The 27,413-nt window shown below is 34.4% G+C and overlaps 1 protein-coding gene and 1 long non-coding RNA gene across 2 annotated transcripts in view; one reads left to right on the top strand and one right to left on the bottom strand.

Moving 5' to 3' along the window:
- Positions 1 to 16,828, top strand: part of DEPDC1B (DEP domain containing 1B) — a 52,131-nt gene extending 35,303 nt beyond the window's left edge. The window contains exons 8-11 of the mRNA XM_039869986.1: positions 7,562 to 7,728; positions 9,460 to 9,636; positions 13,087 to 13,272; positions 14,467 to 16,828. Coding sequence (XP_039725920.1) covers positions 7,562 to 7,728; positions 9,460 to 9,636; positions 13,087 to 13,272; positions 14,467 to 14,628 — 692 coding nt within the window. The 3' untranslated portion in view covers positions 14,629 to 16,828. The remainder of the gene's footprint in view (positions 1 to 7,561; positions 7,729 to 9,459; positions 9,637 to 13,086; positions 13,273 to 14,466) is intronic.
- Positions 1 to 23,013, bottom strand: part of LOC120608205 (uncharacterized) — a 31,776-nt gene extending 8,763 nt beyond the window's left edge. The window contains exons 1-2 of the long non-coding RNA XR_005654329.1: positions 22,880 to 23,013; positions 8,911 to 8,992 (exon numbers count right to left, since the gene is read on the bottom strand). This is a non-coding gene — a long non-coding RNA (uncharacterized LOC120608205). The remainder of the gene's footprint in view (positions 1 to 8,910; positions 8,993 to 22,879) is intronic.
- Between the last annotated feature and the right edge of the window lie 4,400 nt (positions 23,014 to 27,413).

The following is a 27,413-nucleotide window of genomic DNA, read 5'->3' as shown; positions in this document are numbered from 1 at the left end:
TGTGGTTGAGAAATGCTTTCAATTTTACCTGCTTTATACTCCAGGTTTAATCTCCTTTAAAATATTTATTTAATAGCACTAGCACTTTGAGGTTTTTTTTCAGGTTCCTGGAGATTTTGCCAAAAGATTACTTCAAACATAATACAGTGATAATAGGTGGCTGACAGATGAACTCCTAAAACACAATCCAAAATTAAAATGATTTTTATCTAGGATACATATAGTAGCCAAGAAAAGCATGTCTATGAGTATCAATATATGTAGGGAGTATGTTATTAAGTAGAGAGTGTAATCATTTAATTGATAATTAATAATTGCTGACCATTCAGTTTTAGCACCAAATAAAAACCAAGTATTTATGTAGAGGAGGTTGATAATTGCTGTTGTTTCAGAAAGTGATCCTCCTATTGGCAGGATAATAAGTAAAGAATGCAGCTGTATATAAGGTAGAATAGCACATAGATTTGAATCTAGCCGAATTCCTAGGTCAAGTGTTAAATATTTGGGGCTTTGGTTTCCTTGGCTGTGAAAAGGGGCAATATTTCCTTCTTCACAGGATAGTCAAAATAATTAAATGCGAACAAATAAAATTGCTTAATATATGGTAACTGAGGCCTAGATGGCATTCAGTACTGTTACTCAGTCTTCTAAGATGGAGGAGCAGGATTTTAAACATCTCATTTGATTCACAAGCAAACAAAATCGTGGTATTACTGATCTTCTCAGTCTTTTCAGTTACTCTAAAGACATTAATTTAGAGCCTATAGACTTCTAGGCACCAGAGCAGGAAATAAAAAGATAACATGCTTGGCAAAATTAAGATTTGAAATATATAAAACCTTCCTGTATTAATTCTATGTTTAACTTTAATAAACATACAGATATTCTCTTAAACATTATGACTATAAAGGCATTGCTTTAAATTTTATACTCATTTTATTACATAGGTAGTATTTTCATAATCTTCACCATACTCCTGAGAGATTGGTACTACTTTTATATTTCCATTTGTAGATGAGGAAATTTTCAGCATGTGTAAAACAGAGATTTAGTATTTTTTCTAAAGTCATTTGGTCCTCTATTGTCTTACCATGCCAATGGGCTGCATTGTGTCCCTTCCAAAATTCATATATTGAAGTCCTTACCTCTGTTACTTTAGAATGAGACTATTTCTATTAGGACCTTTAAAGAGATATAATTAAGGTAAAATGAGGTCATATGGGTAACCTTAATCTAATATGAGTGTTGTCTTTCTAGGAAGAGGAGATTAGAATGCAGACAACACACAGACTAAGGGGTGACCATGTGAGGTCAGAGCAAGAAGGGGTCCATCCGCTAGCTAAGGAGAGAGGTCTCTAGAGAAACCAACTCTGCTGACACCGTGATCTCAGACCTCTAGCCTCCAGAACTGTGAGAGAATAAATTTCTGTTGTTTAACACAGAGTCTGTGATATTTTGTTATGGCAGCCCTACCAAACTAATATAAGACAGTTATACAGAGAAAGAGCTTTAAAAATCTGCATAGGGATCTTCTTGAATCTATTGCTGAATAAATACTTAGCTGTACATTTCTAGGGTAATAATAGTCCTCAAAGCTGGGCAAATCAAAACCACCATGAGATACCACTTAATACCCACTAGGATGACTATAATAAAAATGATGGATAACGAGTGTTAGGATATGGAAAGTGTTGCTGGTGGGAATGTAAAATGGCATAGCCATTTTGTAAATTTTTGGCAGCTCCTTAAAAAAATTAAACATGGAGTTACCATGTGATTCAGTAATCCTACTCTTAGGTGTATACCCAAGGTAATTGAAAACATATGTCCACCCAACAATTTGTACATGAATATTCATAGCAGCCTTACTCAGAATAGCCAGAAAGTAGAAACAACTGAACTGTCCATCAAGTGAATGAATAAAATGTAGTATATCTATACAGTGGAATATTATTCAGCCATAAAAAGGAGAGAAATACTATTACATACTACAACATAGGTGAATCTTGAAGACATTATTCTTAGTGAAAGATGCCAAACACAAAAGGTTACATATTGTACGATTTCACTTATATGAAATGTTCAGAACAAGCAGATCTACAGAGACAGAGATCAGTGGTTTCCAAGGGCTCGGAAAGGAGATTATGGAGAATAACTGCTAATAGGTATGGGGATTTCTTTTGGGAGTGATTAAAAACACTCGAATTAAATAGTGGAGTGAGCATAGATTAATGACTATACTAAAACCACTGAATTGTACACTTAAAAAAAGGTAGTCTTGTTAAAAAAAGGGCAAAGAAAAAAGGACCATTGGACTTTAGGAGTTAAAAAAATACAGTATTGCAAATGAATTGGATGGGATTAGGGGCAGATTAGACACTGCAGAAAAAAAGATCAAGGAACTTGAACATATAGCAATAAAAGCTAGCCTGAAGAAAGCACAGAGAGAAAGGAGACTGGTGGGTGGGCACCAAACTGAACAGCTTTAATGATATATAGGATGATGTCAAGCAGTCTAATATACATAGTTGGAATTCCTGATGGAGGCTTCTCGAACTGGTTCAAGTATCCTGTTGCCACATCCTGCTCATTCTCAGAGCACTTACTGACACTACAGGGTCATCTTGTACTTTCCTGTCCTGGAGCCGGACATTTCTATAAAAATTCCTGGTTCCTTTTAGTAAAGATGATATTTATAAGCCAAGATCTAGTGCTAGATGTGCTTATGTTATTGGAGGTATATTGTTCATAGAAAGAAAACAACATTCTTAAATAGCACTTAAAGTAACTGTGTGATTTGATTTCTAGATTTTCACCAAAAGTATTTGAGGAGAGGATGGTGTTGAATTGGCAGAACAGAGACTAATATAACAGACATCCATGTGCCCACCACCCTAATTTAACACTACATCTTACAGTGTTGCAAAGACTGCCATGTGTTTCTCTACATGTAGAAGCAAAATTGCTAGGTTGTCTGGTATTCCATAGTTCTAGCAAATCGCTTTCCAGAGTGGTTCCAGCAACTTACATGCCCATTAGCACTTTATTCCTATTTGACCATTTCCTTACCAATAATTGGTTTCATCAGGCTGTTTAATTTTTCTAATCTGATGAGTTTCCAAAGGAATCTCATTGCTGTTTATTAGTTATATGGGTTTCTTCTTGGACAAAATGCTTTTTCTATCCTTTACCCATTCTTTTCTTTTGGTTTTTCTATTTTGTCATTCTAAAGATATATTCTGAGTACTAATCCTTTGTACCGTAAGCTGACAAATATCATTTCTTAGTCTGTCTTGTCTTTGATTTTAATTGCAAGATGAAGAGCTTTTGTGTTTTACTTTGGTTAAATTAGTTTGTGTATCTCAAGAAATCTTTCTGTAATGAAGAGATGCCGTACTTCTGAGATTTTTAAGTTTTCTTCCATGTTCTTTAATTGCTCAATTTATTTTTAAATTAACTTTTTTTAAGATATAATTAACATAAAATTAAAATGCACCCATTTGAAGTGCAGTTCCATGAGTTTTAGCCAATTTATACTAGTTTAATTGCAGTCTCAACTAAAATTAAATCATTTTCATTACCCTTACAGGTTCTCTTACGTTCTCTTTTAGTCAGCCCCCAACCCCATTACTATACCAAACAGAAACAGAAGCTTTCTATCTGTATAGATTAGGTTTTCTTTGTTAGAGTTTCATACAAGTGGAATTATACAGGATGTGATCTGGCCTCTTTTGTACAACATAATTTTTTCAAGATTTTGTTCACGTTGTCACGTGTACCAGTAGTTTGTTACATTTTATTGCTGAGTATTTTATTGCATGGATATACACAACTTATCCATTCACTTGTTGAGGGACCTGTGAAATTGTTTCTAGTCTTGGGTTATTATAAATAAAGCTGTTATTAACATCCATATACAAGACTATATGAATATATATCTTCTTTTGGGAGAATAGCTAGAGGTGTAATTGCTGGGTCATATGGTAAATATATGTTTACTTTTATATGAAAGTGACGAGCTGTTTTCCAAGATAGTTGTATCACATTCCCATCAGTGATTAGTCTTTTAAATTTTAGCTACTCTATTGAGTGTGTAGTGGTATGTATATCTATTGGATATTAATTTGCATTTTTCTCATGACTGGTAATATTGGACATCTATTCTTTTACTCAGTGGCCATTTATGTATCTTCTTTCGTAGTGACTGTTGAAATCTGCCCAGTTTTTATTGCCTGTTCTCCTATTATTGAGCTGTAAGAGTTACTCACATATTCTGCATGTAAGTCCTTTGTTAGATATATGTATTGCAAATATTTTCTTCCAGATTATTGTTTTATTTTTAACAATGTCTTTTAAACAAAAGTTTTTAATTTTGATGAAGTCATTTTCATCATTTTCTTTTATGGTTTTTGTGTCTCAGGAAATCTTTGCCTACCTTTAAATATTATACTATTTCACATGTAATGTTCTTACCTTGCAACAATATTCTTTCATTTTCTCCCTCCTCTCTTTTGTGCTATTGTTTCATACATTTTAGTCCTACATATGCTTTTCTTTTTTAATTAACATGTTATAAACCTTACCATGCATTGTTATTGCTTTTTTTTTTAAACAATTTTCTTTTAAAGAAATTAAGAAACAAAAAAAATTTTATTTACCCACATATTAATCTTTTCTGGCATTCTTCATTTCTTTGTGTAGATCCAGGTTTTCATCTGATATCATTTTCCTTTTGCTTGAAAAACATCCTTTAACATTTTTTGTAGTATAGGTCTATTAATAACAAATTCACTGCTTTTTTTCAATGGTTATAGAATTCTAAGTTAAAAGTTTATTTTAAGGATGTAAATCCCTTGTCTTCTGGCTTAAATAATTTCTGATAAAAAGTCTGTGGTAATCCCTTATTTTTGTTCCTCTGTACATATCATGTTTGTTTTTTTTCCCTCTAACTGCTTTTGAGGTTTTCTCTATTACTGATATTTAGGAACTGAATTATAATGCGCCTTTATGTGGTTTTCTTTGTATTTATTGTGCTTTGATTCACTGAATTTTTTTCATCTGTTCATTTATAGATTTCATCAAATTTGGAAATTTTTGGACTATTATTTCTTCAAGTATTTTTTTCTACACTTCCTTCCCCTTTTCTAATTATACATATGTTAGTTCACTTGATATTTTCTCATAGGTTGATGCAACTCTGTTTATTTTTTTCCCTCTACTTTTTTTTTTTCTTTACTTCTATTTTGGCTAGTTCATATTGCTATATATTTGTTTCTTGATTTTCCTTTTGTTTGCAGTGTTTAATCTATTACTGTTCTCATCTGGTGAATGTTTGAGACAACATTTTTCATCTCTAAAGGATCCATTTGGCTCCTTTTATATCTTATATTTCTCTCCTCATTATGTTCATATTTCTTTTAAATATATTAGAATACCTTATGTAACATATTTTTCTGCTAATTCCTTTATCTTTCTGAATTACATTTTTACTCTGGCAGCTGTATAGAGAATAGAGTGTAAGTGGGTAAAAAGGAAGAAGGAAGATGCAAGGTCCAGATAAGGTTATAGCAGTTGGAACTGGCAAGAACTAATGAAATTCCAGATCTATTTCTCCACAAATCCTTCTACTTTTTCCATGAAGCCTTCTATCCCATTAGCCAGCAAATCTGTTCTTTTTCCAATTATAAAGGGAATCAGATTTCACCTTATCTTGTTATGTTTCATGTATATATATATATATATATATATATATATATATATATATATATATTGCCCAGAATCCTCCAGTGGCTTCTCAGGTCACTTATAATAAAACCTAAAGTCTTTAAAATAGTCTGTAAGGTTCTGTGTGATCTGCCTCTTGGCTTCCTTTCTAATCTCATTTCTGATTTGAATATTCATTACACACTCCTTTCTCTTCACACTAGCCTCGTTGCTGTTCCTCAAACACTTTAAATACCCCAACATCACAATCTTTATAATAATTGATATTTCCTCTGCCTTGAAAATTTGTCTCTTCAGTAGTTTCCTGGCTTACTCTCATTCCTTCAGATGACTACTTAAATGTCACCTCCTAAGAAAGAGACCTTTCCCGAAACACTAGAAGTATTTTCCCATCACTTTCCAGCTTCTTTTCTTCTTTATTTTTCTTAATGGCATTTTTTCCCCACCTAACATCACTTTTATATAACCCTTTGCTTATTTTCTGCTGGGTAGAGAGCTCTGTGAAATCAAACAGGATTTTGTTTTATTCCCTACAGTATCTCTTCTAAAACAGTTCCTGGAATAAAGGCAGGACTTAGTAAATATTTGTTAGATAAATGGAAGAATGAGTTAAATATGGTCGTAAACCTTTTTTCTTTACATAGATTTGATTATGTGGAATTGAGGGCAGATCAATATAGATGAAGATGATAATCAGCAGTAGTATTTCCGGTGAACATTTAAGATCCGAACTTGGTATATAAAAGCTCCTTCTTGTCCCCTTTCTTTCCTATGTACATCCACTGCCTTTAGATCAAGCTTAAGATTTTTAGTCTGGCACTCACGGCCTTTTAAGATCCTATCTTACCTTTACAGCCTATGCTGCAGTCATATTGAGTACTTATAGTTTCCCTAATATGTCTCTTGCAGATGTTTCTTGCAGCATCTTTTACATTTTGTCACTTATTTTTTCATGGGTCTCTTCTCACAGTGCATACACTCTTCAAAGGAAGGGACCTGGCAAATTTTTGTAATTCCGGGACCTAATATAGTTCTTGGCATTTCATACACAGTCAGAAAATGTTTATTGAATGTAAAAGATGGTTTTGCCTTCAAGTCAGAGACTAGTGGGAACTTGAAAAGGTTGGATCCGGACCAATAAATTGGTGAAAGCAGTTTCATCCTTTCAGCGAGCTTGGAATGGCTGTGTTCAGGAACAGATAGTGTTGAAGAGTGCACAATATTAGAATATTCTAATTTTTAGCAAAATCATACTGGATAAGGAGGGATGGCATATAACACAGTTGAATCAGCACACTTAACTAGGAAAAATAGCTTAAGTGGGACGAAGGGTTATTGGACAGGTGTTATTTAGAAAGAAGCTGAGCCACTCCACAGTGGACAGATCGTAGGAGGATTAGTCCTATTTTTAGTCTATGAGAATTGTGCAAGGTGGCGATCCTGCTCATTATGAGGAAGTAACACAAGGGGGAGAATTCAGGGATGCGATGGCACATTCATGTTCTTGCTCATGCTACCTTGCACTTATCAACAGTGTGAATGTTAATGGTTAGCTTAGTCTTCACTTGACTGCTTTTAGTTCAGCGGGAAAGAATGCTATGAAAAATTTATTGTATCTGTAAAGGATGTGAAGGAGGAAATGGCTCTATTTGTTTTATATATTTGTCATCCTTAGTTGATGGTTTACATTTTCTATGCTGATTTGTGAGTGACCATTATAGCTGGATCTGTGAACATGTTCTATATAATTTTAGTAATTTGGTATAAAAATGTGAACATCATAGAGTCAAGTAGGCTATAGGATTTTAAAAGTTAAAAACTTTTTTTTCTAAACCAGGTTTGTTACAGAAAGAGAAAATGGCGATTGAAGCATTTCAGATTTGCTGCCTTCTCCTGCCACCTGAAAATCGGAGAAAGTTACAGCTGTTGATGAGGATGATGGCAAGGATCTGCTTAAATAAGGAGATGCCACCACTCTGTGATGGTTTTGGCACCCGAACACTGGTGGGTTAAATTGTAACATCTAACATGTCTTGATTTTTAGAATAAAATACACCCAAGTAAAGTTTACTAGCTTGGCAACCTGAGGAAGATACACGTAACAGACTTTGCTTAAAGAGCTATGGCTTAGAATCCACCCAGACTGGTATTGTGCTTTTGATCTTTGTGTCTTAAAGAACATAATGAAAAGTAAAGAGTAGGGGTAGACTCTGAATGTAGAGATACCTGCTGAAGCCTGCCTGCTGTCAACACAGAGAGAAGAAGGAAGGGTGGACAGAAAGGATAAGTGGTCTCTCAAGAAAACGTTCTCTCCTCCAGGTCAAAAGGGGGTTGCGAGCCTTTGTTACTATAACCAGTAGGTGAGATGCAGCATATATAAATAGATTAAAGAGGGAAGAAGTAAAATGTTGTATGGAACCAGACAACTTAGAAGGAGAGAGAGAACTTGTATCTCCCGGGGTACAACTCAAGGGTTCATGAGCGAGGATATTTCTTAAAATATTCTCAATTTTGCTTAAAAACATATGCTAATTTTGAATTCTAGTATGTGTTTAAAAGCAGGTTTATATTTAGAATTATTTGCTAACAAAATTTCTTAATTTTCCTCAAAAAAAGTCTTGGAATAAAATTGTTGCTTCATTGGGAGCATCTCCTGGGCTTCTGTCTCCTGGTGCATCCTTGTGGACTTCGGGGGTTCCACTTGCCCAGTTTTGGAAGTATGGAGTAAGATCAGGGAGCGCTCAGTGCCCAGTGGAGTGATTCTTGAAATATTTTTGGTGGGGAGGGATGGAGGAGGTAGATGAGTAGGGAAGCTGATCGAGCCTTTTGAAAAGCTTAAGAAAATTTTGCACCTATTTCTCAGAAGAATGCATGTGTAAAGTTTTGCATACAATTTCAAGGCATTTGTGGGTTCCCTGGGGTCTGTAGTTTCCAGGTAAGGAATCTCTATGTATCTCTTTGTACACATAAAAATGAGTGAAGATAAAGTATCATCTTCAGAGCGTAAAGTGACGTCTTAGTAAATGGAATTACATGCTGATAGGTGTTGAGGTAAGATTGTCAGCAATAAAATTAGTAGGAAGGAAAAAAAAAATCATCCATCCAAAGTATAGCATTAAGAATGGAGTAGTTAATATGAATTCTATGAAAGCAGCTGCTATAATTTTTTTTAAAATTTCTGCTTACCGTAGAGTCTCATCACTTCATGCACTTCTTGTAAATCTCATAATTTTCTTCAAAGGTAACTGTCAAATGTGCATACAAAACCCTAGAGAAAATAACAGTTAATCAAGAAAATATATAACAATTGAGGCATACAGACTGTACTAGTATATTTTTAAAACATCAATAATGAAAATAGGATATTATCTGACTAAATGGCTATAAAGTATACTGAATTTAAAAGTGCTACATGATCCAAGCCATGATGGTAATAATAATTTTCAGAATTTATTTAAATATGTTTGTTTAAAACTGTCTGTGAAAAGAGGTGCCTTTGAAAGCTCTTCAGACAGGCATCTCTGTGAGATGAGTCTCTGTGACATGAGATGCACATTCTGTTCATGCTGGTTGATGAGATCAGCTCATCTGAGATAATCAGGTATGGGCCATTTCTCACTGACTAGTCACATTGTTTTTTTTTTTTTTGCATATTATATTGCACTCAGTTCAGAGTAGGAAAAACTTATCTATGTTCACTTAAAAATACCACCCCCCACCTTTTTTTCTTTTTAGATGGTTCAGACGTTTTCCCGTTGCATCTTGTGTTCCAAGGATGAAGTGGACTTGGATGAGTTATTAGCAGCTAGGCTGGTGACGTTTCTGATGGACAATTCCCAAGAGATTCTGAAAGTCCCTTTGGCCTTGCAGACCTCCATAGAAGAGCGTGTGGCGCATCTACGAAGAGTCCAGGTAAAGGAAGGGATATTCTCTGTCCTGTGAAATTGCCCGCAGAAAGTCACGTAAGCTTGGTAAGCTTCTTGGAACTTTATGTTATGAGGATTCAGTGAATTAATATTTACAAAGTGCTTATAACAGGGCTTAGTACCTAGTAAGCACTTCATGTGTTTGTTATCGTTGAAAATTTGTGGACCGCCCACTTAGTTTTGTTTGTCTATCAATGCTGCATTCTTTTGATTGCAAATTCCTTAAGTGAATTTGTTCAGAATCTACATGTACTTCCTGATGGAAATGATTTTCCTGTCTTGATTTATAATAGCCCTGCAACCCAGATACTATTAATATTTGTATTTTTCGGATGAGAAAGCTGCGGCAAAGAACTTAAGTAACTTGTCTAAGGTCACAGAGCCAAGATTCAAACTGATGAGATCCGTACTCTTAACCCTCATGCCGTACTGCCTTGCTTTAAAACGTAGTGTGGTAGAACGCAGCTTTAGGGCCACGACTAGCTGGGCTACACTCCCGACTCCCCTCTTTCCCGGTTGTGCGGCTCTGGGCAAGTCCCCAAACCTCTCTGGATTTTAGTTTCAGGAAGTGTTAAAATGGGCCATACCTGCTCTGTAAAACTGTTGTGAAGGATAGAGTACTACACTGTAAAACCCCTAGCACAAATGTCTGACATACGGCAGGTACCTTTTGAAAGGGAGTGTTATTATTGTTTTTCTTGTTATACTAAAACGATGCAAAAGACATGTAACCTATTACTATTATGTGAGCCCCAAAGTGGAGTTTGTACGTCAATCCGTGGGAGCAGAAACTTTTGGTAACAAGTCTTTTGGCAGTTCTGTTTGGCTCCTTCTGAATGATTGGACCTCTTTTCGCTTAAGCACCTTTTGAGGTTCCACAATTAAGGACCAGTGAACTGCTACATCCCAATTATTAAAGTAAATAACTCATTTGGCTATTTGCAGTGAGCAATTTAAAAATGAAATTAAAATTTTTGTTTTATGTCGGTAATTATTAGCCTAATACATTGAAAGGATTTGGAAAATATAAAAAATACACACCAAAACATATCAGAGTAACACCAGATATTCAGTCAGTATCATAATCTTTTAGGTGTTTTTCTGTATCTTTTCTTTCCTTCTTTCCTTCCTCCTTCTAACTTTCTCTTACTTGACAAGAAAAAATTTTCACATCATTAAATATTCTTGATTGACACTAGAGTCACCAAGAGCACAGATGTTTGAATTCCTGATGTGCCCTTTATTATGTTATGTAACGTATCTCTACTTTAGCATCTGCCTTGACATCTCTCTTTCTTCATCTGTAAAATGGGATAATAATAGTTAATACCTATGTCCTTGGTTGTTTTGGCAATTGAATGGCTTGAGACATGTCAAGTGCTTAGAGTAATATTTATCACATAGTAAACTCTTAATTGGTATCTGTTGTTATTATCATCATTATTGTTATATTATTCAACAATATCATTCCATAATACAGTTATGCTATAATTTATTTAAATGGTTTTCTTCTTTGGTAGATATTTAGATTGTTTCTATTTTTTTTTCCTTTTCTGTAAGCAATATAGCAGTAAATATTTTCATAGCTAGATTTTGTTGTTGTTGCTGTTGATCTATGAATGTTTTCTAAGAATAAAGTCCTAGGAAGCAGCATTCATGACCAAAGCCCATGAATGTATTTTAAGTATTGGTTACATATTGCCAAATTTCTCTTTAGAATGATCATCCCATTTTATATTCCCATCAGTGGTTTAAGAAAGTGTTCATTTCTTTGCACCCTTGCCTACTTTGGTTATTATCATTAATGTATATACTTCGCCATTTAAATGGATGAAACGTAATCTTACTGCTGTTTTACTCTCTCAGCCTTCCTCCAATATTTTTTTGAGTCAAATTGAAAAAAAAATAAAAAATAAAAATAAAAAGATATACTTTATTGAATTTCTGCAAGGAAAAGCAATAGCAGAAACTATGTTGCTCTATATACGTGCTAGGTTTGTGTATTCACATAGCACAGGCAATGTGAATATTTATATTGCAATGCAGTATATTTACTTATATTGCAATACGATATGTATATTGCAGCAACTTATACTTGTGAACCATTGATTGTCAGTTGAAGATCAGAAAACTGAGCTATGATGATTAACAATGACACCGAATAAAATCAGTAGCTACTCAATTGTCCAATTAAATGTTCTGTCTTAGAAGTACTTAGTAGCATTACCCCAAAATTGTTTGTTTTAACATTTGGAGCCTATAGATTTCTGTTTTCACACAGACTTCTCAGCCCCTACATCATGTCACATTTAGGGCAGTGCTACTTGGACTGTCCTGGTGAATTGGGGGCAGTTCAGGGCTGACCCTGAGATAGGTCAGTTGTGATCTAGGCATTGTTTTTTCATACCAATCTTTTATCAACCTTGTCTTCCACCCCCTTCTTCCTCTTGTGCCCTTTAGATACCTAATCATAGGTATCTAGTGTTTTTCTCATATCCTGGGTTCTGACTGTCGCCTTTTACCTTGCACTCACCCTTGATTCTGGCCCTTTCCTGCTTTTGCTGGCCTTCTTGTTTCAAATAAAAAGGAAGTGTCCGGTGTATGCCCCTTTCCTTTATGGTTCTGGTTGTCTCTCTCAGGTTGTCTCTTACTGATCTGGTAAACTGATGTTTAGGCATGGGATGTACTGAATATAATAACCCATCTTGGCAACATATTTATTTTTAACTGTGGAGTCTAGGAGAAAAACAAACTTAAACTAAACAAGTGAATGTAATAGTAGAAATTTTATCCACTGCAGAAGAACAAACAGTGCTATATTTTTGAGAAGATGAACCTCTTGGACTGAAATTAAATATTTTTAATGGATACTTATTTGTTTACAGACGTCGGTATCATCTTTCTTCTTATTTCTCCCTTCTCCCTTTGCCCTGTGCAGTGTCTGCACATTTGTTGTTTTCATCTGCTTTTATTAACATGTTTGGAAATGGTTGCAGTACTTTTCTGTAAGTGACAGCAGAGCCGAAGGGGTGCCTCTGTCCATCCCCCAGGGAGGGAGGACCGGACTCTCCAGATGAGGAAAGGAACCTGGATAGTTCACTGTATGTGTTCAGCATTAGCACTGTTTTAAATTGTTTTAGTCAACATGTTCAGTTTATGTTTCAATTTCAGATCTTATTAAAAAGAGGGTACAAGGTTTTATTTATTAAAATTGTGCTTGTATTTAAAAAGGTAAAAGTCTTACTGAAAACTGGGGCTTTAAGTGATATTTTTTTGAAGTTTTGGAAACACTTTTAGTTTTTAATATGGAGTTTTCTCCAATCACACTGAGGAATGACATGGCATTCTGGAGATATGCTGTGTTTGATCTGAACAAATTTTTGTAATTTATTTGAAAATACACTTTTTTCTTTCACTACTAATTCTTTTGCCTCAGATAAAATACCCAGGAGCCGACATGGATATTACTGTATCTGCTCCATCATTTTGCCGTCAAATCAGTCCAGAGGAATTTGAATACCAAAGAGCATATGGCTCTCAGGAACCTCTAGCAGCTTTGTTGGAGGAAATCATAACAGATGCCAAACTCTCCAGCAAAGAGAAGAAGAAAAAACTGAAGCAGGTAAAAGGGATATTCTTTATAAGTCATTTCATCTCCTCTACTACGGTTCTTATGTTGTTTGTTTAGAATTCTCTATTTTAATAGGTTTCTTATGAATCTCATCATCTGAGATAGCAGTTTTGAAAATATATTATTCATTCCATATATTATTCCAGAAGTCTCATTGATTTACACAGTTGTGGTCACTTTCCCATATCTTTATTCTCCAGCGTAGATCTTTTACCATTATTAAACTCTTCATTTTTGGAACGATTCTCTCTATATTTGTCTTTTGATATGTGGCCTGATATAATTACTTTAAATTCAGAGAAGCTATCAAATGAGGACAGATTTCTTTGAAAGGCAAATCAGACTGAAATCACAAGTATAACATCTGGAATATAAAAGCCTTGAATTTTAGATAGCCAGTATCAAATTGGTTTCTCAACTCAGGCATCACTGTTAGGCATCATAGCTTAGAGTTTCAGAGAATAGTTTTTAACTCAGAATAGGTTTACTTTGACCATTCTTTAAGTATAGATCAAAGATTAAGTGAATGTTTTTATTTTTAAAGATTGAATCCTGCATAGCTTGATTCATGTTCACATCATACATACAAGGTTATACATAGAGCACCAGAGTTCTAGACTTCCAATCATATTTTTCTCAGTGATTTTGTAGAAGAGTTCAAACTTTGTAGTAAAGAACAGAGGAAAAACATATTGCCTCTCTTTAAGCTTTTATAAAATAATATATACTAGAATATTTATTCATCCATTTGGGCAGAAGCAGGAGTTGGAGATGCAGGGAGATGGTGAAATGTAGTTGGACCACAATTTTCTTTAACTGTGTAGAACTTATTTTTAAGTCAGAGTTACTTGTGAATATTTTTAAAGTAACATCTATTTACAGTTGGCAGTGGGGGAAATTTTAAGAAATGTGACTGAAATGAGAAGTTTATTTAGAGATTGTATTAAAGATGAATTAGACATATAAAAAATGGAATCAAATGATTTAACAAAAAAAGATTTGTGTTGAAGTCAGTTTGATGGTGACGTTTTCTTCTTTTCTGATGGAAAGCAGTAATGTTAAAACAAAACAAAACGGAAAGTATGGGATCAGAAACTCTTATTTTAAAATTAGATTGTGCAAGTTTATTGGCTCTTATCTGTTATTTTGACTCATCTTGGATTTTTTCTTTTCTTTTTTCTTTAGTTTCAGAAATCCTATCCCGAAGTCTACCAAGAACGATTTCCTACACCAGAAAGTGAAGCACTTCTGTTTCCTGAAAAACCAAAACCAAAACCACAGCTGCTAATGTGGGCACTGAAAAACCCTTTCCAACCATTTCAAAGAACTAGAAGTTTTCGGATGTAATATTTTTATAACCATTAGAGATCTCTGTTGTTTTGCATAATTGGGTGGTTAGAGAGCATGGTGGTGGAAGAAAGAAGAGCAGAAAATGTAGACTAATGAAATATAAAGATTATCTGACTTCAAAAAATTGAAGCCATTATCAGTATTTTTCTAAAACTCAGTGCTATTTTTAAAGTGTAAAAATCAGTTAAAAAATTATGAGACCTATATAGTGGTAATGTTAACCTGTTTGTAATTGTTAGAAAATTTAAGGATATTTTTATTTTTTTATTTGTTCTTTTTCATGGTGTTTATAAAATAATTATGTGCGTATCCTAGTTACCGATGTCTTTGTTACAACCAAGTCTCAAAAATAGTGTATATACTTGAATGAAAGACACTGGCTACTGTTACTGTGATGCTGTTGACTTAATAGTCAATAGTGATATTTCCTGTGTAAATTCTGTTTTTAATTGTTGCACAAAGATTCCTAAATGTCCTATGTTATGATGGCTGTATCTTTTATTGCAGATTTGTTGGATACAATGACAGATTTTACTAAAGCTGGTTCCTTTATAACATATACTGGTTGGTGTTTATCTATAAGCAGAGTAAATTTTAATCTGCCTGCAGTGGTATAATTTCAGTCTTGGTTAGAGATGGAAAATTGAATGGGATAAATTCCTTTGGTCCCTTTAGACATGTGATTCTAAGTCAAACCTTTGTCGTTTCATGGAAACACAAAAGGGTTAAGTAAAATGAGACTATATTTCTTTATAAATATATTTTTCCCAGCTTCCTCATCCTTTTGAAAGTAAAGGGAATGTAAATAAATACTTTTTTTTTTTAAATATTGTACATGGTGTTTCTTTTTTGGCATTTATTTGGGTCGGTTAGAGAGCATCCTCAAATGTTAAACGTCATTGCCTTGGCCACTGTTCTCACATCAGTCACTTATTTTTATGATAAAATAAGAAGTGAGATTTTTGGCTTTTGTACTAGCCTTTAGGAGGGTGCTTTGTCCATTTCTTTTGCTTTGCTTTATGCTCCTGCAAATAGTGGTACACTTGAAGGCTTCTGAGAGCAACTACCCAAAAAGCTGGAAGTAACACTCACTAATGGGCTGGTTCTGCTCTTTGTTCTGATTTTTCCTCGTACTAGGGATCTGCCCCTATTCTTTTGTAGCAAAAATGCCTCCTACGGTTGACTCAGATTTTGTTTACTTAAAAATGGATAAAAGTATTCATATTGGTTTGGGTACCACCTTACCTTGCAAATATAAAGTAATGGGAATTTTTAGTGTTTTAGGATTTATTCTCAGACCTTGGAATTCTGTTTCAAACAAAGAATAAGTCTGCTTTCTGCTCTATTTGCTCTTCTAGGTAGAGTTTACTTTTCAGAGTCTCCTTTCCTATTGGTTATCTTTGGAAATATGTTCCTTTTCTTTCTTCCTTTTGTTCACCTTAATATTACTTTTCTTTTAAATATGACATACTTATGGAGAGATCATAAAACATCACCATCACCTAAGTGTGAAATTGATGTATGCTAATAACAACTTTTCAAAGTGGTTGTACCAATTAACACTCCCAACAGCAGTATATAAGAGTTCGTTTTGTTTAACATCCTCACTAAAACTTACTACTGTCAGAGTTTGAATTGTCAGTGCATGGTGGGTGTATACAGTATCTCATATGGTTTTACTTTGCATTATTCACATGGTTGAAGACTATTTCCAAATATTTTTTGACTTTTTCCACTTCCGTTCATGTTTTAATATCAGCTTATTGAACTACACACACACCCACAAACACACACTGTTGAGATTTTGATTTGGACTGTATTGAATTTATAAATCAATTTGTAGAGAATTGCTATCTTTATAGTATTAAGTCTTCTAATCCATGAACATAGTTTATACCTCCATTTATTTAGAATAAATGAGAAAAATATTTAAATTTCTCTGTAAAGATTTAGAAATCTTTTGTTAGATTTATTCCTAGGTATTATGTACATTTAAAAAATGTAAGTATTAAAATTTTCAAATGTATGTAAAGTAAAGATAATCTTACCCATTCCTAGCTTCAACAATTATTCAACTGGTAAATACCTTGATGTTTGATTCTATTGTAAATGGGGTTATTTTAAAATTTTCATTTTCTGTTTGTTGCTCATATATAGTATATAAAGCTAATTTTTATGTACTGATTTTTGTACCCAACAACCTTCTAGACTTTCTTACTCTAAATATCTAGTGTGATTCTTTTGAACTTTATACATTCACTACATGTAAACAAACAATGACAGTTTTTATTTTTCATTTCTGTGGTTGACAGTATCTAAAATGTCCCCAGTGATCTCTGCCTCGTGGTTTTTATGCCCATGTATAATCTCTCCTTGAGTGTGGGTTGGATCTAGTGACATACTTGTAACAAATTGAATATGGCAAAAATGATGGGATATCACTTCTGAGAGCAGATTTACAAAAAGACTCAGTAGGTTACAAAAAGTCTCTGGCTTCCACTTTGCTTACCCTCTCTCTCGCTCTCTCCTTGGCTTTCCCTGAGGAACGCCAGCTGCCTTGTTGTGAACTGTCCTATGGAGAGGCCCATCAGGCAAGGGACTGATGTCTCTGCCAAAAGCCAGTGAAGACATGAAGCCTGCCAACAGTTGTATGAGTGGTCTTGGAGGTGGATCTTCTGAGGCCTGCCAATAACCACATGAGTGACCTTGGAAGCAGATTCTCTCTTAGTCAAAACTTGAGATGAAGGCAGCCTTAGCTGACACCTTGATTACAGCCTGTGAGAGGTCCTAAGCCAGAGGACTCAACTAAGCTGTGCCTGGAACCACAGAAACTATGAGATAGTATTTGTTGTCTTAAGCCACTTAATTTTGGGGTAATTTGTTATGAAGTGATAGATACAGTATACTTTCTAATTTTTATTTCTTCAGTCTCTCCCTCCCCCCTTTATTTTTTTATCTTTATAGAATGTCCCTATCTCTAGTAATGCATTTGTTTGCCATCTTTCTGTATTCTTATAGTTTAGTTGTGTCCCTTATAAACATTATACAGTTGGATCATTTATTTTTTAAGAAGCCAATTTGACAATCTTTATTTTAACTAACATTTAGACAAATATTTCATAGATTCAGTCTATAACAAATCTTTATTGATGCTTTCTAACTCTTTGTCTTCATTTTCTTGCCTTTGGATTTAAAATATAATTTCACGTTTTCCACTAATCTGAAACTTAAGTACTCTTTCTAATCTCGCTGAGTCCCTAGAAATTACATCTTGCATACTAATTTATCAAAGTTGAAAGTTAATAGCTTTTACCCTCCTCACAGGTTATTCAGGGACCATAAAGCAGTAAGAACACCCTCCCAGATTAGATGTTGTTGTAACATATTTTAACTTTTTTGTTTTTAAACCTCATACTCTATTGTTATTATCTATAGCCCTTATTTATTAGATTTACATATTTTACCACTTTTCCTTCTTAAAAATACATTGCTTGTTTTTGTCTGAAAAACTTTTATTTTGCTTGTATTTTTTTAAACCGCTTTATTGGGATATAATATATTAATATGATTAATATAAATATAATATAAAGTATATAATTTAAGTTTTTGTTATTTTACATTTTTAATTTTTTAAAGTTATGGTAAAATATATATGACAAAATTTACTATTTTAATTACTTTTAAGTGTAATGAATGTCCTAATTTTTAAAAGATGTTTCTCCCATGTATTGAACTCTAGGTTGATAGTTTATTCGGTACACTGTAGTTACCATTGCTTTGTTAGCTGGCTTTCATTGCTGAGCAATCAGCTGCCACGCTAATTGTCACTCTTTTATTGTATGTCTTTTTTTGCAGGCTGCTTCTTAAAATTTTCTCTGTGTCTGGTGGTCTGCAGTTTACATGATATACTTTTTAAATCATTCTGCTGGGATCTGTGGGGCTTCTTAATAAGATTGAAGTCTTTAATCACTTTAAATATTGTCTTTGTCACAGTCTCTCTGCTTTTGAGTCTCCAGACATTTTAAGATCTTCTCACTCTGTCCTCTGTCTCTTAATCTCATGTAGCTGACATTCTGTGCTGCATTCTATATAACTTCTTCAGTCTTTCCTCCATTCCAGCCCAGCTCTCTTCAGATATGTCTAGTTCCCTGTTAAATCCCTATATCCACTATTGGAATTTGCATCCATTTTACAGCTCATGAAGCTGAGACTGAGGTTGGGTAACTTCCTTCAGATTACCGGGTTTGTGAGTGACGTCGTAGGCAGTCACAGCCAGCTCTGACTGCAGAGCCCGATCTCCCGAGTAGGAGGTCTTATATCCCCCAGTGAGTACTGTTTTATGTATGAATACTTTTTAGATATGTAAGTATAAGCTCCCATGGTATTTTTTTATTCTATACTTTCTAAAAGTTAGGATCTCAAACTTCTTTTTGATTTGCGGTGTTTTCATTGTCCTAAAATAGCTTTGCCAAATTAATTTCCAGTTTCTTTTGGTCACTTTCTACAAACATGTGCTGAATATGTTTCACCAAGTTTCCCACAATTCCCAAAAAATACTGCAACAGGGATGAAAACAATGTATTTATTTGAAGCTCTATGGGTACAATCAGATCTTTGCTTTATTTGTAGGCATGATTTTTAAAGTATTTTTATCTTTACATACAATTGCTTTTAAAAAATATATAAGTAGAAAATGCATAGCAATTGTTGTTGATCTGAGAGACTACGATAAGGAATTTATCAAATGAGTGTTCCGTATGGACAATCGAGAGTACTACAGCATGTTTCTAAGGTCGAATATACTCTGTGCGTGAGAGGGGTGTTGGAATTCAGCCATTCATCATTGCGATTTCTTACATTTTTGTGTTCCTGCATCTGCTTTCATGGGAGTCATCTCTGGGGTCTAGCAAATGTAATAGACCTATGGGTCATGACTTAGCATTTGTGCTATCCAGGAGCTTGATTCTGATTCTCACATTTGAAGAGAGTTTCTGTACATTTTTATAGGAAATATAACTTAAAAGGAGCTAGTATTTGTGAACTGTCTATATACAAGAAGAGAATACTATTCCTGTGTTTGAAATGTCAAAAATCTTTTATGATTAAGAGAGGAATCAGTTAAAATGGCTCTTTACTATATGGGTATGGCTAAATTAAATTATATTTTTGTCCTCAGGAGCAAAAACCTACAAACATTAAAGGCCTATAGTAAAGTAAGACTTATTACCAACTAAAATTGGCATTAAGAGGCAATTCAGCTGTATTTCTATCCATCATCATAGTATTTGCCTCAATTTGAAGTATTCACTTCAGAATGAGATGTTGGAAATTCTAATTTTACGGCATTTGGAACATTTTTGCATTTCCTTGCTTTGGACAACCTAATCTGCAAAAAAGTATAATACCTTGACATCATTGCATATAAGGTCTTACATGCAAACAAACTAATATATAAACTATGATTATTGGGACTTTAAGAAATTTGCTCTTGGGTACCCAAGTGATTTGAAAGTTGAGATCTGGGACCACATCAATAAACAGAGAATTTGCGTATTTGTATCAATTTGGAAATGGATTTATTTTTTAATTTTGTAGAATAAATATAGTGCCTGGGATAAGTGGAGGATATGTTCACTAACAATGTAATGACTTCTGATGGATTTTTTGGTATTTCAATGTCTAGTTAACCTTAATATTTAAGCTTTCAATTTGTGGGAATAAAATGGGAACAATATGGGATGTAGGGTACTATGTTTTTAAATGTCGCATTTAGCCACTTTTCACATATTCGTATTATGTAAGTTTCATAATTTCTCAATGAATCGAAGATTTAGTTAAAAATCTACAGTTTTTGCAAATTCCACTTCAGAGAATTGTTAAGTGAATTGCTTGCTTCATTTGAGGATCTAGAATAAATTATGTTTTCCATAAACCATGCCTATTTCAAAACAAAAGATAATATGTGTATTTGGCTAAGTCTGCTTACTTTGTAATACCTCCTTTAGGGGCTCTTCTGTCAAAGTTGAGAGCACTTGTAATATTCAGAGCCTTTTCTGAAAAATATAACAAAAGTTCTCCTTCCATCTTCTAGCCCTTACAAATTTTACACATTGCTGCCAGCATCTCTCTAATAGTAATAACAACATAGTCTTCTTGAGTATCCTAGTGAAACAAATACAGCCTTATTTTTAAAAAAAGGACTAAAGTTTATTTTATTTTCATAAAAAATAAGTAAACTATGATCGATATTTAAAATTGAAGTACTGTTGCTTAGTTTTGGCTAATCCGACATGGAAATGAAAGAGGCCTTTTGCTCACTATTTCCACTAAGAATCTGTGACCTTTTGAAGGGTCCTGGCAACAAATATTTCAGTGATAATTTACAAAGGTAGCAGAAAGATTTGTTGCTAAAAATAGCTAACCCAGGATAAAATGCAATCTCTGATATTCTGAGAGCCCATGATTCCAGTTTATCTCTAGTTACTGGTATCTATACCTATATACCTATATTTTAAAATTAGGTGTGTTTTAGATTCAGCTATTAGAAAAAGCAAAGTCAAACCATGGAAAAGCTGTTTGAAGATTAGAATCAGTTGGCTTAAATCAACAACATCATATGAGATCTTAAAACAGACCATAATATGAGTCACAGAGATAAATAATTGAATTCAGCCTTTTTTGCCTAGTGATTTCATATAATTTTTTATTAAATCTGGTTTTTGTCCACATGCAAGTTTGTTTTAAAGATTCCACTTTTTAAAAAGCTTTTTGATACTTTGAAAAAAATTTTAAGAATTTTCTAAATAAAATGTACACAGTGGCCAAATCTGATTAGATAATACTCTTAGTGTTCTCTTAATCATCTGAAGCTATAATTAACATTTAAAACATACACTTACATGGCTTGTAAATTTCTTAAAACTTTCTACTTATCAAAATACCAAGTATAATTAGACACAATTGCTGCTTAAAGATGAGGAAGGATTTGATTTTGGAAAATTCCTCTTACCTTTTAGAGAGAACTGAATTAAAAGATCTGTTATTTGATTTTTTACATCACGATCCATCTAACAAGGACAGATGTTCCCAGTAGGGGTCAGTCTTATGCTGGTAATTATTGTACCATAAAGGAAAAACTAGGGATTTTATTTAAAAGTTCAGTATATTTTATATAATTAGTAAGTCATTAATTGTGGAAAGAAGTAACTCAAAAATTAATCATCCTTATTGTAACAAAAGTAAGTGGGTTATATTTTGGCTTCTCTGTTATCATATTTTCCCCCAAAGCCTCAGAGGACTGTATTGCTTGCTAAATTCTCTCCAAAAGTGGGCTATAAATGGTAACAAGCAGCAATTATCTAAATGCAGCAGCAGATAATTTGGGACGCATGTCAGATTACTAGATTTTAAAGTGAAAAATTGCCTGCAAAATTCAATTTGAGGAAAAACAAAACAGTGGTAGGACAATTTCATGCATGTCATCTCCTTGCCTTAGCTGTGTTCTGCATTGTGGGGATAACTGCTTGCTTTCTTTTTTTAGAATAAATATTGTTTTATTCTCATTCATCATAGTAAGCTAATCTTTTGATGTCTAAAACCAAACAATTATAATAAACGTAGAGATGGAAATCTAGGCTAAAACATGAGCTTACAAATAATGCCTTTGGACTTGGATGAGAGACCATCTAGAAAGACCAGGTGCTATAGGCGTAAAAAATAAAAAAAATATGGGATTGTAAGCTGACAAGGACCTTGCAATCTGTGAGGTCAACCAAGGGTTGCCTCACCTAAAGGGTCCTTCCTACTACAATTTGTAGCACCAGTATAGGTTAGAAATTAGACTGTTTGGATTTTAATTTGTAGTACTACCAGTAACACACTTGAGCAAGTGGCCTTGAGCAAGTCACAACCTCTTTGGGCTTTGGTTTTCTCCTTAGCAAAGTGAAGAAATTGGATTTTGAAGTTTGTGAAGTCCAAACTTCAACATCTTCCAGGGACAAGAAGATATGTTACTGAGAGTGAGGTACCCGTGAAGCCTGTATGTCCTACAACAAAGTATTGGATACAAAAAAATATGTCAAATGCCCCATGTTGGCTGAAGTAATCCTATGTGTAGAGATGACTTTCAAGGTCACTTGCGGTTCTAATGTTTCATTGTGTGTGTGTGTGTGTGTGTGTGTGTGAATATATATATGAATGACATCATTTTCCACACTTAACCCCTTATTGCCTTGGCTTATTTTCCTACCTGCATCTTTTCTTCTTTACTTCTGAGTGGAACACTTGTACCAGCAAGCTCGGTTCTGTATCAGATAGAAGAAAGCCAATCAGGATGGGTTTAAAGTCAGTGCCAATTCATCATGAAATGCTTTTTTTCCTGAAAGAAATTTTATCCTTATTCTTAGGCACATCCATAATGTGCCTAACCTAATTCGAACGGCTGTTTTTGCCTCTCTTTATATTATTATGCCAGTTGGTTTAATCCACAATAGCTAAAAAAAGTTTTCTTCTTAGTGATAATACTTGTGTGTTATACGTCTGTACCTATTTCATCAAAATTGTTGATAAAATATTCAAAAAATTTTGGTAGTTATTGTGCCAACCTAAATTGCTAGAGCCAACCCTTTAGTTTCCTTACGTATGATGTGTTTATTTTCACTAACAGGCAGCTTTTTACCCTCATTTTCTTGTTGGTTAGACCAAAATAAATAATACTTTTCATTCCTAGAGCACTTTTTATAATGATTTCACATGTTTTCTGACTTAATCTTTTCAAACGCTGGTGGGCAGACAGAATAAAATGAGGAAACTGAGGTTCGGAGAGGTACCCGCTTACAAATGGAGCTTCGAACCTGGTCTTCTCCCTGATGATCCAGTGCTCCGCCACTTCACCACACTAAATCTTGTCACCGTCAGGGGCTGGCTCCAAGCAAATCTTTGAAGAGGGAGCTTATTTTTGGTTCCCTGTATCCATCTGTGCCTCCTTTTTTTTATGCCTCTTCACTCCCCCACCTTCTCGGCTGTGCTCATGCGTTCATTGTTTTGTATGAGGCATCTTCTAGGACGTGGCAAACAGCCCGGCGCCCGCATGGTGCGGCCCTCTCACTTCAGGTCCAGTGCTATGATGCATCCTTTGCTCTCAGCAAAGCTTATCCAAGCTGCACTACATTTCTTCACGAAGACTAGTTAGCTATGCAAACAGTGCTCTTTCATTCATTCATTTGATTTTAGAGCCTTAATATGTCAGACCCGAGGCTGGGCAATGATAGGGGAAGAAAGACAGTTCTAACTCTGCAGGGGCCTTAGCCCACTGAGGAAAATGAACATGCTTATCCATAACTGTGGATGATGACCTTGGCACCACAGAGCCTGTAAGGTGCAGGAGGCACAGAAGAGAGAAAGGGAATTTTTTTCCAGGGCAGTTGGAAGGATATGGAAAGTGTCACTGAGGAGCTGACTGAAGCTGAGCCCTGAAGAACATGTCTACCGTGAGGCAAGAGGCATCCTCTCAATAGGACTAGCATGAAATAAGGCTCTAGTGGCAGTTAGAAATGATTCTCCATTTCATGTTCAGATAATGCTAATATTTTAACATAGAGTCTTAAAAGGTTTTACCTAAAAGAGTGAGTAATAAGGGAATTTCACGAACCGTGGCAGAGTAGGTATGGAATTATTTTAAGAGGAGTTTTATGACATCACTTGAATAACATCTCCAAGGTGGCTTCCTCTTCTTATTACAGCCAATGGATCCGGATCCCAGTGCTCTTTGGAATTAACTTTTGGATCCTTTTTAGATTGCTGCTACATCATGGTTTCTCTTTCCAAGTTTTCACAGGGCATGCCAGTGTTCATTTGTACCGACGCATTTACAAAAGTTGCAAAAAATTGTTGGTGTTGATGGACCTTTCTTGTGCTTTATTTAAAAGAGAGATCCTTTTATTTGCCCGCTTCTATTTTTTTCCCATCAATAGCCTGATATTCCATGCCTCTGGGTATATACTGTTCCATTTCATAACATTTAATGAATGTTAGAACTGGCTCTAAAAATGCATTGCCTTAATCTTGTTGCCTGCAGTGAGACGCTTTTAATATTTTCTCCACATGTGAACTCAGTGTTTTCCTTTAGCTTTTCTTTAATTTCCATGTGGTTAATTCCCTTCTACTGCAAGGAGCCAAGATATTTATAGATTTTTTTTTCCTTCCACTCTATCTTCAATAATTTGCTTTTCGCGTTCAGTGAACACATTCATCACAATAAATGGTCTTTTCCTTATTTGTATTGACTTGCATTTATATAACCCAGAGTCCCTTTTTATGTTGTTATTAATGTCCATGGTAATTTTTAGTAGCTCAAGAAGCTGGGTATTAGAGCTGGCACAGAAATTCAAGTTGTCCTATTAGATCAAATGATTCATGTCATGATTCCTGCTTTCAAGTTTTATCATTAAGTTAAAACCAAGGTCAGGTGGGTTTTTTTTTTTCTTAATCGACTCAATATAAAATGAGAGTATTAAATAAGCATCTATAACTTATTCATTTCATTCAAATATTCTTGACTTGATAGCCCTTTTATGCACCAAAGATGTAAAATATTCCCATTACCAGTGTTGAATATTTTCATAATCAAAACCTGGATTTTACCAACTTTTATAGTCCCCAGTAGATATAAGTAGGGGGTTGAGTTATAAGTAGTTAACATTGATCATACTTAGATGCTATGGCTTTTTGCTAGCTCAATTTATTTTAATAGAGGCTAGAATGATGCAGTTATAAATTTCTTATTTTCTTTTTATGCTTCATTTATATTCTTTTACTATTAGGCAATTTTTTTCTCACCTATGCAATTCGCCAGTTTGCAGAACTTATAATTGTTTATATTACTTATTGCTTTTATAGCTTGTGCAGATTTCTCAGAAAACATCTTTCAAAGTAGCTCTGTGCTTCTGAGAATCAGCTGGACCCATCATTCTGCTCTAAGACAGAGTCCTGTGCTTTCCTCTCACTGAACATTCTGATTGTTCAGTAACCTCTTCAGATATTAATGGCCTTTCCATGATTCCAGTTGTATATGCTTTTTCATTTCTTAACTTGAATACTGTGACATTTGGGGAGAACTTAAATTTTGTTTCAAAACCCTACCTCTTTGTTACATTTTTCTATAGTAAATTCTCTGTGTTAGAAATGCTGAAAATATTTTTTTGATTATTCCGGTTCTCATTTCGATTTCTTACTGTCATAGCTTTTTTTGGTATCTCCAATGTAATTTTAAATAATCAGTTAATTTTTATTTTTAGGATTTCATCGTCTCTACTACTATATTTCATTAAATTATGGATCTGTATGCGTAATTTTTTCTTATTAATTTCTTAAAGACCTCTATGCATCCCGTTAAGCCTGAGCTCATATAAGCTGCACACTAGGTAGGCAGTAATGAAACTGATTTTAATTTCGAAATACAAGAATAAACATTCAAATTATTTCCATCCTTTTGAAGGATGATAAATATTAAGAAATATTAAAATGCACTCACCTTAATTAACAGTGTTAATTTCCATTGTTCAAGGCATTTTTTGGCAGCATTTCGTCTTCAGGCAGGAAAATGTCAAAACTTTATAACCACATCTCATTTGTATTAGTATTAACTAGTGTCATCACTTGCTTCCAAATGCCTTTTGGCTATTTCAAAACTCAAATCTATCCTTAAAGGAAAAAATTCATTACTAGTGAGAATATTCCAAAGAATGGGCTAAATGAGGCCCACAGAACTTAGTGGGAAGATTAGGTCTGAAGAACTAGGATCAGGAATTTGGCAGGGAACTTGGGAGTAGAGGACACACAGAGGAGATCACACTGCAAAACAATGTGGTTTAGGATGGCCCTAGTAGCATGGCCACTGTTAGACTTTTACTTCCACTGGTACTAATTGGCCGTTGAGTATTATATCACTTCCTTTAGATGCAATAGTCCCAGGTGGGAGTGTCGGTGCAAGTTGAACTTACGTGCCCTGCACCAGTCACTGTTTCCCACCCAAATTCACATAACGGATTTTCCCACAAGTGTCCATTACAAATTTGTTTCCATTAAACATTAATACTATAGATGCATCATTGGATTATTTTAGTTAAAATGAGCATGAATTATTTTTGTTATTAAAAAAGTAGAAGATAGTATTATTATGAAAAAGAAACATGTTTTTATTCAAAGTTTCAGGCACAGAGGTCAAACCTGTGCCATGATAAGGAGGAGACATGCAAGGGGGCTGCTGTACCCCCAGTTCACTGCTCCTCAATCTCCTACAGGGAGGCTCGAACCTTGAACTTTAAAAATTCCACTTGGTGCAATATCTTGTACACTGTGTGAGTTGGTGGGAGAAATCAGGTAAGAAGTGTGAGTTTAGGGAAACTCGGGGGAAACATTTTTCTTCATTTTCTTTTCAAAAGAGGAGGAATAAGGTGAGGGAAAATATAAATTACTAAATATAAATTATCACCTTAGGATAATTGGCGATTAAATGCTGGTGCATCTTTTCATTCTACCAGGTCATTTTTTAATGGGCTGTTTTCAAAATAGTGCTTTTTTATTTGCCTATTCACTTCCATTTTCCTGTTAATGTCCCTTTACAGGAGAAGGGCAACTCTACCCTGGCGAATGATCAAATGTTATAAGCTCATTAAATTTCTTGTCATTTCTTGCAGTATGTGGGAAAGTGACGTTTGCAGCCCATTTTTGCCATGTAGAACCTGTCTTCTGTGAGAGCAGCCGAAGCTCCTGTTTGATAATTA

The sequence above is a fragment of the Pteropus medius genome, unplaced genomic scaffold, assembly GCF_902729225.1.
Source record: "Pteropus medius unplaced genomic scaffold, Ma_sr-lr_union100, whole genome shotgun sequence".
Lineage (NCBI taxonomy): Eukaryota > Metazoa > Chordata > Mammalia > Chiroptera > Pteropodidae > Pteropus > Pteropus medius.
Note: the sequence above shows the minus strand (reverse complement) of the source record. Positions and strands in the feature narration are given on the sequence as shown.